This window comes from Haliotis rufescens, unplaced genomic scaffold, assembly GCF_023055435.1.
Source record: "Haliotis rufescens isolate VD_foot unplaced genomic scaffold, xgHalRufe1.0.p SCAF_6, whole genome shotgun sequence".
NCBI lineage: Eukaryota > Metazoa > Mollusca > Gastropoda > Lepetellida > Haliotidae > Haliotis > Haliotis rufescens.
Genome location: NW_025964334.1, coordinates 61,206,504 through 61,222,499, shown reverse-complemented (window position 1 = coordinate 61,222,499; position 15,996 = coordinate 61,206,504). Strand labels below are relative to the sequence as shown.

General features: G+C 38.6%; 1 protein-coding gene across 1 annotated transcript; it reads right to left on the bottom strand.

Annotated features, from left to right (window-relative positions):
- Positions 1-8,574: 8,574 nt before the first annotated feature.
- Positions 8,575-15,105, bottom strand: LOC124114893 (protein draper-like). The gene is made up of 5 exons (XM_046475689.2): positions 15,054-15,105; positions 12,486-12,543; positions 10,987-11,880; positions 10,125-10,257; positions 8,575-9,467 (listed from the first exon to the last, which is right to left on the bottom strand). Exons 2-5 carry the CDS (start codon positions 12,535-12,537, stop codon positions 9,083-9,085), a joined length of 1,464 nt encoding a protein of 487 aa, XP_046331645.2. The 5' UTR covers positions 12,538-12,543; positions 15,054-15,105; the 3' UTR covers positions 8,575-9,082.
- Positions 15,106-15,996: the final 891 nt, after the last annotated feature.

Genomic DNA, 15,996 nt, shown 5'->3' with positions numbered 1-15,996 from the left:
TCCAGGGATTATTGTATGAATGACACATGCTCAGGTAAAAACAGCCATTAGCATTCCTTCAGTCAATGTGCCAGATAATTAGTAATTCGTAATTCATTATTGAACTTATTGCAATTACCACTTGGGAAATTTCTAACCTGAAAAGACGAGATTATGAAAGACGAAAATAATGTTATCCGTTTTCTATTTAAAGAGTTTACAATCACCATTTCGTGAACCCCTTGTGTCATCCTATTTGAATGTGATTCATAAAGCCATGCCAATAATATCGTCGAAATTGTGTAGTAGATTCTGCTTTAAGAAGATGTTCCTTATATTTACAAGCTTTTTCTGTGACTTCCAGGCAAATTATTTCACCTTTATATCCTCTCTCCCCATCCCTCTATGTTTACCCTCACCCTTAAACACTTTTGTGTACGTCCTGGATTGATCAGCATTGCAAGTTTATAATTTCATCTATATCTATCATGTATAAACTATGATAAAATATGCAACTTTTCGAGTCAGGAAACTCAGATCAGTTTAATTCAATTATACCCAGATCACCAGAATAATCTAGACTGTTTGTCTGTCTGCCTCTTCGTGTGTTTGGTAGTATGGTCAATACAAAATAGTTTTTGTCACATTCTCACCACTCAACTTTTATGTCATCTAATAAAGGTGAGCTTCTGTACCTGGTTCCATCAGTGCTTCCTGCTTAGTTTATCCTATTCTACTCACCAGATGAAAAGCCTACTGGGTACAGTGGAAGTCCGCATGGTCTCATCATAGGACTACCATTAGCGTGTGTACTCTTTGTCCTGGCGATCCTGGTGTCAAACTATGTCTGTTACCGCAAAGGTCAGACCAAGCAAAGGTGAATTTGAGGGATGTGCGTGCTGTTTGAATGTTTTATCCACTGAAAGAATGTAACCTGCAGATTGTAAAGCGCTCAATTTAAATTGAAATCGTTGCCTCAAACTTGGTGTATGATTAGTTTGTCTTTTTAGTTTCTTGAAATGAGAAACATGATAAAGTATTGTTATTTTACAGAAACACTACAGACCATGGCGAAGCTATTTTATTGAATGAAATAACAGACCGGGAAGATATCAGTCGTCCACAACATCCATCAGCTGAACAGCCTGGGCCACCCAGTAGGTCGCGCAGTTCTGACTACTGTGATGTTGACGAGGAGGCTACGGGCCCAGTCATTGTGTTCCTCTAGGTGTTCCTGTCATAGTCTTCATCTAAGTGTTCCAGTCATTGTGTTCCTCCAGTGGGTTCAAGTCATAGGTTTCCTAAAGGTGTTCCAGTCAAAGTGTTCCTCTAGGTGTTCCAGTCATAGTATTCCTTTTCCCTAAGCTTTCCAGTCATATTCCAACTCTAGGTGTTCCACTCATACTGTTCCTCTAGTTGTTCAAGTCAAAGTATTCCTCTGTGTGTTCCAGTTATATTGTTCCTCTAGGTAAATGAAGACAGTGAACTCGTGTGTGCCTGGTGTTGTAGAAGGCACATTTCAAATGTTCTTGACTTGGCTGTTTTATGTCACTTTATGGCCGTGGGCGTCACCTTTGATACTCAAAAGATACTCTGCTAAACGCAGAATTGATTGTACGATTCAGACTATATCATTAGCTTGTGCCTATGAATCACTTTCACATATTACAACGTAACTATCAAATATCACAATACATTATGTGGTAGTGCATTTATTGTAGACAATGTTATAATTGTGTTACTGTGTTTCTGTTTAATAACAATAAATAGTTGTCAGGAATCTTCTGGCACAGTTGAAGACATGGCATGGAACTTTCCAGAAGGAATTTAGACTATGTCCAGCCTGGGCCTATATTGTAAGCTTGACCACTGTTGCTGCTTGGTGAATATTATTATAGCTGACTCGCTATTGCTATTACTCCTGCTATAGTATTTTATTCTGCCATTGAAATTGTACTGCCTTTGAATATTGTACTGCTACTTTATCGTGTACTGTCATTGTAATTATTTTGCAGTATTTGTTATTGATTTGTAAGCCTTCTTCATTTTATAATACAGTTTTTCATTGTTTAACATTTCTTTGTTTGTTGGTTTCACACTGAATGCTTCTGTGTATAGATTTCTGAGTTAACTTAAGTTTCTTTTTATTTTGAAGTCACCATGTAACAAATTGCATATAAGGGAGTGCAGTCATTTTCATCTATATCACAGGGAGCTATGTTTTGTTGTAATTCAATTTAAAAAAGTCAGTACCAATTTTTTCTCTAGGTTCATACATTCAATACATGTATGTTTAGTTCCCTTCTTCGAATATCACTCCGATAATTAACTTCATTTCTGTACATTGTTATAAACTTACAGTCATCTGTACAAGCGTCTGCTCGTCTGTATATATCATTATTGAAGCATTTCACGTTTTCCTGACATATTAATTATGCATTATTTGCGCAAATGTGATTTGGCAACACCGTCTTTGGTGTATATGGAAATAAACACTGATTGGTACCAACAAGGACAGTTTTCGGTTTCTGTTTTAGCTCACCAGTGAGTCCAAGTGAGCCCATATCTTCTTCTTCTCTGAAACATCTGAAGTATGTAATAATAACTTAAAATTAGATGTGAAGTTGTTTGTTTCAGAGATTTTAACGAATGTTTAGATTTCAGAGAAAAACATTCAAAAATACTGTTAGAAATTTCAAGAACCACATGAAACTTTTATTATGAATATTTATGATTAATGTTACTTTGACTTATTCATGACATTGAAATAAGCATAGTTTTTTTTCATTTAAACTGAAAAAGGGTACTCTTCAATTGTGGCAAATTTGAAGCATGATCTTCAGGAGGGTGCTACTAAAAATACAAGCTAAATGTCACTGAGTCCCTTTGGTAAGACATATAGCTTTACAGTGGAGTTCAAATTTTAATCGTGAAATGTAAATTAGTTTTAGGTTGATAATTTCCTGATATCTTTTTTTTTAAAATAAGAGCGATCAAACTGAAACCGCTCACTTTTAATCAACTGATTGATAAGCTACAGTGCCTTGGCACTAATGTTTACATAGACATATGACTACAATGAAAGTCGGGGACATTTCTGTTATCACAGAACAGGTAACAACTACAGATGTTATGACTCTGCCATAGAATCATTTTGGTATTCAACTGTATACCAAAAAGAGTATACTCGTTGGGTTGCCTTAACATCAGACCGGGCAAAAACCGCCCAAGATTATTATTGACTAATGATTCTACTACAGACGACCATACCTGTACCTCCTTGTTTTTGATGCAACGTACATACCTGACATTAGTTTTCAATCACACTCCACAAATGAGCGAGGCAATCATGATTGGTTTATTAAGGCTACTTGTAAAAGACGAATACTCAATCGAATACAGATTTGAAACGTGACTAATAATTGCAACGCCTTTTAACTGTCGTGAAACAAATATTCTTTAACACGACATAGCTGTATCTGCTGTATACGTAGATACAATGACACAGTGTACAGCATTAAGTAGTTACCATGACGGGAGTTACAGGAAGCCACTTTTCTCTCACATCTTAATTGTTCGGTCCGGATTTTGCACGGACGGTCAAAAACAAATCTACAACCAAATAAAAACGAAAGACATCTTTCATAATCATCAGAAATGTCCATTGTACGATTCGGACTTCGTGAATATAATAAACGTGGTGTGTTTATGAATCTCTATCAAATAGTGATCCATCCTTAGATGGAATGTGAACGGACTTTATAAGTATTCCTGACTTTATCAGTTCCATTTCAGTTCAGATTATATCTTTTTGCTCAGATAGGGGTTTTGCACATATATTTAGCAAATATTCATTTTTCTAGTCGATTCTCAAAAATTCGCTTTTGTGGAGGCTTCGCACTATAAATTGAACGTGGCGTGTGTAAGTTATTGTCACGGATTCATCCAAAGTGGCCAGATAATATTTGTCTTAGCACTTCTAGTAAGATATTAGGTTATATGCTAAATAAGAGACTCGATACTTAAGACAATACCAAGGTGGGTTCGGTAAAAATAATTCCGTCTGATACTGTTCTTTGTTTATGCTCCAGCAGAAACAACCGAGAATCACTGTGATATGGAATATCTTTAGCAACGGATATTCGTTGAACAGTTTGAATCAGGCTATAGTGGTTTGATCACAATTTAACTAAAGCAGACTGATACACACAACTGCAAGAGCTCATAGTAATAAGTTAATAAATATTCAAAAGAGTCCGTCTTCAGTAACACTATAATAATCTAATGAACAGATGAACGAGGAGATGGAAACAGAGTTTAATCTTAAGGTGGAAAAATTGTTATCATTACGTATAGTTACTGATTGTGAAAAGTGCCTGCAACCGGATGATCTTGTCATCCGAGATACCTTTTGTGAAGTATCGGATACAGCTGATAATCTTAAAGTTGATAAATCTCCAGGAGATGACGGTATTCTCTCAGAGTTCTCTAAAAATGCCACAGATATACTAATTCAACATCTCACTGTGTTGTTTAACCAAAATTGAATATGCTAACAATTAACCTTCCTTATGCTTGGGCTACATCTAGTATAATACCCATAAATAAGAAAGGCAACACAGAAGACCCTAATAACTACAAAGGAATCTCATTACTTAACAACATGAGTAAGATATTTGCTTTTATACTGTCAACGCACATGTTGACAGGGAATTAGCTCTTGGGGAAATCAAGGACAAAATCTACATCACTGTCCCAGAACGTTTTATGCACAACATGTAAAAAATAAACGACAAATACACAATGAGCGGAATACATGCTCTGACAACACAAACACAACAATGGGTGGACCCTCCAACTCAGGCATACATGAGGTGAGCGGAGCTCCAGCTAAACCTCAGAACGCTTCCTACGAGCGGCACATCCTGCTCGAGGTCGTCCCTACACCAGCACTCGGAATACCAAGCTGACTAAATGGGTTATGGTAACACATATATAGTAATGAACAACAGTGGACAAACAATGAAGTTGCTCTGGACATGGGACTTCTAGGCTGATGAACCGACACAGCTCATACACGTACTATAAATAACATTAATTAACGGGAAGTGATATGGTGGCCCAGGTTGGCTGACAGTCAATATACAATGAAATGTTGGTGAGGATTAACAACGGAGATTAGCGCCTAATACATAATGACAGTTAAGTTATGGAAACATGCACATGTCATGGCTACAGGGTATTTAGCCTTGCTGTCATACATCAGTCGCTATGGCAATACTAAATAAGAGACTGGATATTTTCCTTAAAAATATAGATAATATTTCTGAATACCAAAGTGGGTTTAAAAATAAAATCATTCCACTGAAGACAAAATATTCATATTAGAGACATTGGAAACAGAAACACATAGCACGTAAAAAAGGTACATTTTACTGCTCTTTCGTAAACTTTAAGAAATCATTTGAAATGGTAAATAGTAATAAAATTAGGATTTTTTAGCAAACATTTCTCATTCATGGTAAATTCTTTAGAGTTAACCAGTCATGTTACGTCTGCGGTTTCTGCGGGTAAGGAAAACACATTATTTGAGTTTTTACGTACTTGCTTGGTGTACGACAAGAATATACTTTTAGTCCTTTACTTTGCTCAGTTTTCATTTAAGGAATTAGTGGAATTTATTAGCCCTAGGGTAGACGATGATGTGTTCATATCAGAGGAAAGGTAAACCATATTGTGTTTATCATTTGCAGATGATCTAATACTGGTAGCATATACTATTATAAAATTATAAAGATCTCTTGTAGGAATATGGGAAATGGAAATTAATACACAAACAAACTAATGTTGTTTTATTACAAAACTGGTGGCAGACACTTTTGTTACGAAAGGTGGACTCAGATTATAACTCTAATACCCTTGTAGAACAGGCAAGTAAAGCACTGAATACTATTACAATGCGTTGTTTAAATACAATATATGTGCTAATAATGCCTATCAAATATTTGACGCCAAAATAGTTCCGATATTGTTGTATAGTAGGTTTGGGAATACAAGCAAAAGGATTATATAGAAATTGTACATAGAAAAGTTTGTAAATCTGTTTTACATATAAATTATTGTTTTCCAAATGCTGTTTTATATGGTGAGTTTGACCGATATCCACGCTGTACAAAATATTATATCATATATATGCAGTATACATGTTATTTATTTTCAACAGTAAAGACAAGAAAGACTAATAGGAAAAGATTGACAAAAAATTGACTTAAGACAGTTTAATGGATTAAAAGGCAGATGACATAATTGGGGTTTTTTCCAATGTTAAGGGCTTACACGGTTTCGGGTCAATACCCAAAATGTCGGTCAGTACCTGGTGTCACCACCATTAGCATTGATCCCTGCCACACATCTCCTGTACATTGAGTGGATCAGACGATTTGTGACGGCCCTAGGGATCTTCCTGTACACATCCAGAGCAGCTGCGCGTTGTTCATCGCCAGTTGTAGGGACTGGGCGCACATTGTGCAGACGCCTTTGAAACTCATCCCACAAGTGTTCGATGGGGTTCAGATCAGGGCTGAGAGCTGGCCACGGTAGAACACGGATATTATGTTGTTGCAGAAAGGCCACGGTAGCTCTGGCAACATGGGGACGAGCGTTGTCCTGCTGGAAAATGTGTTGTTGATGTTGAGCAAAAAATGGAACAACGTCAGGTCTGATCACTTGGTCGAAATACCGCAGTGTTAGCAGTGACGCCGTGTCCCCGACCTTGACCAACATTCAGAAAGCACATGGGTCCAAGTCTCGCATTTAGTCCAAACAATGCCCATGTCGCTGGTGTTGACGGGTAATCTGCCGATCTTGTCGAGGTGTGGTGACCCTAGGACGACCGCTACGAAGAAGGTCATCTGTGGTCTGTGTAGCATTGCATCGATGCAGGAAACGGTAAATTGTGGTTATGTTGACGTTGAAATGACGTCCGATAGCCTGGTTTCTCTGAATTTGACTTAGGCGTGCATTGTTGACCAAGGAGTGGTAGGTCCAAGAATCGGCCACAGTTTTATACCCACTACAGTTCGTGACAGTTCGTGCATTTTCGATTTCGCGAGAAATGGGTGCATGATACCCACATATTCATTGAAATGGTGCGTTTTGGCGATTCGTTTTTTATGTTGCTTTTTTACTCGGGGCTTCCAAAATGCAACCAAAAATATTGATACCACCGTCAGGCTTCACTACTTGCTAAAACTCGTATCAATTTATGGTTCCGTGTTTGTTACCTATTTGCTTAAAACCTCTTGCGTTTCCTTTGCGTGTGAGTATATATTACGTGGTTTATCAATGCCCACATATAGACACCCGCATCAGTGTGAGAGAATGCTATACCATCCCTGTGAGGGGAAATACTTACATTGGGCATTTCATATTAGAATTGTACTGTTTAGTTACGGCTTTGGGCATATTTAGATATCCCATGAAGTTGGTAATGAAGAAGTATGTATCCTTGTTCTGAAACAACGTCCTCTCTATTGTACTAAATGTGTGAAGCCCCTTTCTGGTGTCCCCCGCCGTGATGTTGCTGGAATATTGCTAAAAGCGGCTTAAACCTCACTCAGTCACTCACTATTGTACTAAACAAAAATGTTTTCACTTCTTATAGATATACGATCACTTGTATTTGATTTTGGAGATAAACATATTGTGTTTTTAATGTAGAGCTAGGTTACCTGTAAAAGATGAATTCAAATGTTATTCTTAACCAAGGAATCTGCCGAGTAAATGCACCAACCGAATGTTGATGTCTTGTTGACGTGATGTTACACGTGGACGACCAGAGATGGGCAAGTTATCTTGCTTGCAGCATACACACTGAGGCGTAGACTTTGAAATTGTGAATCACCAGGATATATCTCTTTTTAATATATATTTAAAGATTAATTATTTAATTTCAGAAAAGATGTAGTTTGACTGAATTTGTTTGAAGGACGGTTACTTTTTTCCGTTACAATACAAAGGTAGATACATGTAGCATAGGCTTTGTCATTATTGGAGTTCCCCCGTGAAGATCCGAGTTAGAATAGGTCTTCAGCAACCCATGCTCTCCGCAAAAGGACACTATGATTGTGGTCAGGCTTGCTGACTTAGTTGACACCTGTCATCGTACATCAATGGTGTGAACTGACGCTCATGATGTTAGTCGAACCTTGAAGATCCGGAATACAATAGGTCTTCAGCAACCCATACTTGCTGTAAAAGCCGACTATGTTGGTCATAAGAGGCTACTAACGGGCTCGGGTGGTCAGGCTCGCTGACTTGGTTGATGCATGTCATCGTATCCCAATTGCGTGGATCGATGCTCATGATATTAATCACTGGATTGTTTGGTTCAGACTCGATTATTTTCAGACTGCCGTCATATAGCTGAAATATTGCTGAGTGCGGCGTTAAACAACAAACAAACAAACCAAATCATAATGTCAGTCACTGGATTGTCTGGTCCAGAGCATGATTATTTGCAGACCGCAGTTATGGAGCTTGAACATTGCTGAGTGCGGCGTTAAACAAAGACAAACACATCAAACAAACAATAACTGAGTTGCACATTCAACCATCTGGCCCGTTATTTATTTCATTTGAAGCATTTTAGCTTAATTATCTACATGCACACATATTGCATTGGAGGCGAAATGGAGCTCATATCTGTCCATGTACACTAGGATTCATTAGCTTATGTCACAGGTCATGTATGTTGTGGGGTGGGGGTATGGGGTTGACAATTACAAGCAAGAAAAATAGATAAACAAGTTCAAGATTTAAAACGATGGAAGCAAAAGCATTATGTTTTGGTGAGGTTACATACACTTTTAGTTTTAGAACTGCCACAACGAGTAGACGTAAGTCCGAATAAAGTCAGTAAAATCTGCCGAGCTGTTATTTACTAGTGCTTGTGGTTACCTGTTTCAGGGATACTGGTATATGTATGTTCTGGCTATAATATGTTAGCTTTTCATCAAGAAGTATTGTTCCCTTAGAAACTGTTGGAAGTTGTTCGCTGACAATGACCATAAGAAAATGTCTCAAAATACCATATAGGTATCTTCTACTGGTGACTGTCCGCTGTCACCGGGTCATCAGCGACTACGTCAGGGTCAGGTGGGTGTGGGGTCAACTCTTCCACTGGTGATATGTAACTGTCAACTGTCCCCGGGTCATCAGTGACCACCTTAGGAATCAGGTGGGTGTAGGATTGAGAAGTGGATGATGCTGAACTCTCTGATAACATGTCATCATTTCTGTGTACAATTGGCGCAGCAACGGCGAAGACATCTGCTATGACAGGCATGGCGAGACCAGGTTCATCTTCTAGGTTCTCTTGGCCCTCATTTTGCTCCTTAGCGTCCAAATGCCCCTCTTCTATGTCAGAGTATATGTGCCACGACTGGTACTCTACAACGGGGCTACACTCCCAAACCGCCAAATTCTCTCTGTAATAACAAACGAAGAAGAAAGGGAAGCATATTGCTCATTGTCAAGAATCTTACACTATATCTATGGTAATGACACATCTACTATGATAACAATCCATTGAGGTCGTACATCATATCAGGGCAAGGGGCACCAAGAAAGGGTTAGTACAAGTTCGAAATGTTACATAGATACATGTAACTTAGAAGGACGAATACGTCAGTAGCAGTAATAAGTGTAACCATTATCCTACACGTACACAATGACACCCTTTCCCATCTATGTTTTATTATAATTCGAATTCGAATTCGTAGGTGAAATGCTATCTGTTAAACTGTTGTGGACGATTGATAGCTTTAGTTTCCGGATATTTTCTGTTATTTGGTGGCTAAAATTAGCTTCACCGTGGTCAATAAAGGAATACCACTTGACAATGTATCTAAATTCAAAACGTCAACGCCCGAGAATAATCAGTCTCGATTTTCTGCCGTTTCCAGTGGGCATACAAAGTTTCATGGGCATACTCATGGATCTGCACTGAAGGAAGTGAAGGCAAACTATTCATACACCAGGTTTGATACAACGTTTTCAATTTAAATTGAGCGCTTTACAATCTGCAGGTAACATTCTTTCAGTGGATAAAACATTCAAACAGCACGCACATCCCTCAAATTCACCTTTGCTTGGTCTGACCTTTGCGGTAACAGACATAGTTTGACACCAGGATCGCCAGGACAAAGAGTACACACGCTAATGGTAGTCCTATGATGAGACCATGCGGACTTCCACTGATCCCAGTAGGCTTTTCATCTGGTGAGTAGAATAGGATAAACTAAGCAGGAAGCACTGATGGAACCAGGTTCTCCAGGTACTGAAGCTCACCTTTATTAGATGACATAAAAGTTGAGTGGTGAGAATGTGACAAAAACTATTTTGTATTGACCATACTACCAAACACACGAAGAGGCAGACAGACAAACAGCCTAGATTATTCTGGTGATCTGGATATAATTGAATTAAACTGATCTGAGTTTCCTGACTCGAAAAGTTGCATATTTTATCATAGTTTATACATGATAGATATAGATGAAATTATAAACTTGCAATGCTGATCAATCCAGGACGTACACAAAAGTGTTTAAGGGTGAGGGTAAACATAGAGGGATGGGGAGAGAGGATATATAGGAGAAATATTTTGCCTGGAAGTCACAGAAAAAGCTCGTAAATAAAAGAAACATCTTCTAAAAGCAGAATCCACTACACAATTTCGACTATATTGTGGGCATGGCTTTATGAATCACATTCAAATAGTGATGACACCAGGTGTTCGCGAAATGGTGAGTGTAAACTCTTTAAATAGAAAACGTATAACATTATTTTCTTCTTTGACGATGTCAAGGTTAATATTGATTATATTCATAATTTCGTCTTTTCAATTTAGAAATTTCCCAAGTGGTAATCGCAATAAGTTCAATAATGAATTACGAAGTACTAATTATCTGGCACACTGACTGAAGGAATGTTAATGGTTGTTTTTACCTGAGCATGTCTCATTCATACAATAATCCCTGGAACAGTTGCTGGTACAGGACGTTCCACATCCACGTTTACTGACGTCACATCCATTAATGCACGTGCCAGTCTTCTGATCACAGACCCCATCACGACACATTTCACATGTGTCATTACAAAACTCTCCAGAATATCGCGCGATACATTCGTCCACACAGACGCCAGCAGCATCACATCGTCCACCACGACAGTCTGCATTGCAAGGAGAGAGGCACCTTGGACCATACCAGCCTTCAACACAGCCATGGAGACACTCGCCACTCTGGTTGTGACACTCAGATGTACAATACAGAGACGCATTTACGCCAGGGGGCAGGCATCTCGTCGTATCATTCATGTTGGTATGAACCTTGCAATTATGACTGCACACCTCAACACAGAAACTACCACTTAATTGACGTCCACATCCCTCCGTACACCCGGCTTCACACAATCCTGAAAAATGACAATCAGGGCCGGTATATAGTGGGTAACACTTGTCACATGTGCCAGTGATCCTGTTGCAGGTTTTACACCTGTTGGAGCAGTTCTTACAGTCAGAGCCGTAGTATCCGTCCACACAGCCAGACACACAGGATGAGGTCAGCTGACAGTAGCCCTGGTCACACTCAGACTGACACTTGGTACATGTGGCCTCTTGACGCGCACATGGTCTTGTGCAATCTGTGCCTTGAAAACCAGGTACACATCCTTCAGCGCATCTACCAATGCCTGTCTCTGATGTCTCGCACGCACCATTTAGGCAACCTTTCGAGCAACGTGTCTTGCAAGTCACACCAAAATATCCCCCGAAGCATTTTGATTTGCAGTCCCCTGTACTGCTACAGTTTGAACACTGATGACCCTTCAGACACCCTGCTGCTGTAAAATGTAAACATAACTTGGCTGCGGAATAAAATGCCTTTTGAAGGTCACATAAATAATATTTAATATGTATATATGACCAGGAAGATATAGGAATATAGTATTTGAATGCTCTTGACGTTACTTGATTGTGTGGAAAGATGATCACGGAGATCTAAGGCTCAAAGTGGTATGTGCAGTTTGGCGAGGGGACGTGTAACTGGCATTGAACACTTGTTCAGGACTGGAGCAATTAGTCAATCATCCATATTCACTTATGCTTGAAACCTCATGCACTAATAATTTACATGTTTATAAAATATATTTGTAATTGCAAGCAATTCATAGTTTGATTCTACCTTTGCGTTGTTTTATGTCACAGTTAACAATATTCCAGCTTAATCACCGGGTCCTGTAAGCAATCAAGTTTGGACCAGGTAAGTTGAAACATTATCAGCTTGATCCCCAGCATTAGATGCTATTTGTTCTGTCGCCGAGTGTATGGAAGTCCTCTGTTCAAGCCCATATGGTGGGACATGACAAATCCAGGAAAATCATTATCATTCATAATATCAGGGCAATGTAAAAGATATTATTTAGAGGCACAAGCTTCATTGTTTTACCTTGTGTGAAAACTGCTATGGACATTAGAATCATAATCACAGCGAGGGCCATAATTGTCTGGAAGGAAGAGCATTCAGCTAAGAATTGTGGTCAATCAATCAATAAAATCAATCAATCAACCACCCAACCAACCAACCAACCAACCAACCAACAGCCCGCCAGCCAGCCAGCCAGCCAACCAGGCAACCAACCAACCAACCAACCAACCAACCAACCAATCAATCAATCTTTATTTTTAAATACTGAGAAGGCCGTAGGCTTATAGTACATGCATAAAAAGTATACAAAAAATATATACAATAGAATATACACTCTTCAAAAAAAAAGAAACGCACAGGTAGTATGTAGTTCACTGAACCTCACTACACAAAATAAAACGGTATATAAATTGGATATATGTTATTGGAAAATGTTGGTGGCCTGATATTCAACAAACCGTGCGTCAAAACGCAGCTTTTGTCGATTTGCAATGTCTTAAACGGAATTGTTTCGCACTTGTTCAAAAATGTCATGAAGGAAAACAGTGAAGCAAAATGCACGTGCAAGTTATGGCATTCGTAACTCGTGGTAGTGGCTATTAAAAGGCAAGCATAAGCCAATAATTTGTTATTCAATTGTCAACATTTTTCAAGTTCGAAAATTTGAGAAACTTGAGACGAGTGTGGTTTAGCGATGAATCACGATTTTCGTCATCGAAATGAGCGTTTTACCCCACATTGTGTACGTGAATTCGACAATTTAGGTGGCGGTAATGTCATGGTGTGGGGGGCCATATCCTACACCACGAGATTTGAAATTTTAAGTTCTTTAACCTCACTTTCTTCCAATCATTGACCACACGAGGGAGCTGTTTCACCAGAACAATGCTCCACGGCACACAACTCGTGTCACGGTAGACTATTTTCATAATGCCAACATCCACGTCTTGCCTAGGCCATCGAGATCTCCAGATCTCTGGGATGAACTCGATCGACGTGTACGTCAATGTCAGAACACGCCGCAGACACTCCCTCAACTGGCCAACGCGTTACAAACAGAATGTCGCAGAATTCCATAGGACAGAATTCGTACACTTATTCAGTCAGTGCCAAAGAGATGCAGAGCCGCCATTGCTGCCCGGTGCAGTCACACGAGATACTGAGTTCAGCGCCACCTTGTTGCCTTATTTGACAGTTTTCAATGCCTTTGTACAACGACAATATGTGACTATCGAGCTCCAAATTTTCATATTTGTTTCTTTGATATTAAATTAAATAGAGCGCCTTTATTAGGTACACTCTTTTTTTGAAGAGTTTACATCAATAGCCATGGTAACTGTTAAATAACATCAAGTCGTTGAGTAAGCGCATGCTCTCTAAGTTTCATGGCATGGAAAATGAACATTTACACATTTACAGAGTGTTCAGCTAAGAATTGTGAGGAAGATATCAAAAGTGCAATTCCTCAATTCCCAAGTTATTTGTATCACTCACAATTCCTTGATTGTGAAGCGGAATAATAAAGCCAAGTGACCAATTCTCAGGAAAGAAAAAAATTCGTTCGAGTTCGAACCGATATAATTCTTAAATAACTTTATCCACACCTGATGTCTTATTGTTCTTTGAGTGTGTAATACTATCAAAACTGTCTTTCTTGGTAATTGGAGAATTGGCATTGTCTGTTGTCACCTTTTTGGAATGATTATCGTCGAAATTAAACATCCCAAAATCATCTGGGTTCCTATCATTCGGATAAGAGAATATTTTTTGAAAATGTTGGAACCCATCTTCGATTTTAATCTTGTTCCGAGGCTGTCTATTTGATGATTAATCATCATCAAGTTAGTTTTGCGTACGTAATCCAGTGGTGACTGGAACATGTGACGACACGGTGCGAGACGCTGTTTTAAAACTTTCACATTTATCAAACAAGCCATTTGATCTGATTACATAGTCAACCACATTGGCGCCCTGATTTCCAATAAATGTGAAATCTCCAATACCAGTATCTGTACCATGTCTTCCATCCAAACTATGAATATTCAAAAATACGACACATATCTTACAAACATTTGCCAAAGTTATTTATTCCCGAATCTTCGAAAAATCTTTCTGAGTTCAAATGATCAAGTAAAAAATCCTACATGTTATTATCCTGGCCGTGGAAGTGTTCAAGAATGTCATCTTCTACAAAATCAGCTTCTGTGCTGATACGGGAATAAAGGTCGCCATAAGACATTATGTAAACATCGTTACACTGACAGAGGACATCAAGCACATCATTCTGACGGAGTATTATACCATTAGTGCACTTTCTTACAGGATTATTACACCAGGTTGAAAATAATATATCTTCCTGAAAGTTAAATAGTTTCTTATCAAGAAGAATAAATATGCCAGTATCATTCATTTTTGTCTATTCACAAACTTTATAGGTTGTTTTCTGCCATTGAGAAGAATAGGTGAGACTGTTAGAATAATTTGTCTCGTGGTGGTATGGTCATATTTAATCCATTGGATTTTGTACACCAGAGAATCAGCTTTCAGGTCACTTAGAAATATGTGTTTCAAAAGCTCATTTAAACTTACCTTTTTCGCTAACAGTTATCAGCTAAATGTGAAGTTACTCATTTGTGCGTCATTTTCATCTTCCTCCTGTGGAGTACACGTGACACGTGACATCTTCCTGTCGTAGAGGAAGTAAGAAGTGCACAGTAGTTTCGGTATTGACATCAGTGTGCTTGTTTACACGATACAGCATTCTAGGAAGTAAACATGTTATGGTTGAGAATGAATAGGTAGATGTTCAACAATTTGATTAATCAGGCCCGAGGAGAAACCGGGACAAAGTAAAACAAATTGAGGACCGTCATGTATCGCGATTTCGTACTTGTAGACATGCAAAGCTGGCCGTGACTGAACACTGATCAGTATGTCAAAGTTACACTCCAAACTAGGGTCAGCGATCATACCCTATTCACACGTTACCAGTTTTCTGGTGGAAGTGTGATGAGATAGGGCGACCTTTTTCCAACAACGCGGCCGGTGTTGGGGACGACACAAAAAACGATGTGTTTGGTGCCGTCAAACAGACGCGACATTACGTCAACACAAGATATCGTTTGTCAGTAGAATATATTTCTTCACATATGGCAAAATGATATTATGACGAGTATTGCTACAACACAAACTATTACCAGCAACCAATGCTTAAGTAGAGGGGAATGTTCGAGTAACTCGAGTTACGAGGATATTCCCCTACTTAAAACTCATCACTACTTTACACTTTGACAAAATATTCTGCTGTAGAAAATATTTGAAAAATATACCAGAACTCTTTGTTGTCTGTATTTATACTGCGTGAGTCGTCTTTGCATCGAGGAATGCGTTTTCTGAATGCGTTCTCGTGAAAGGTTTATCTAATTGCTATAAATATGAACATCGTTGTAAGTAACCTGCTCTAACACAAATTATATACATATTATTTTGAGATTTTAAGCATTATGCAAAATTATGAAAATATTTAATAGTT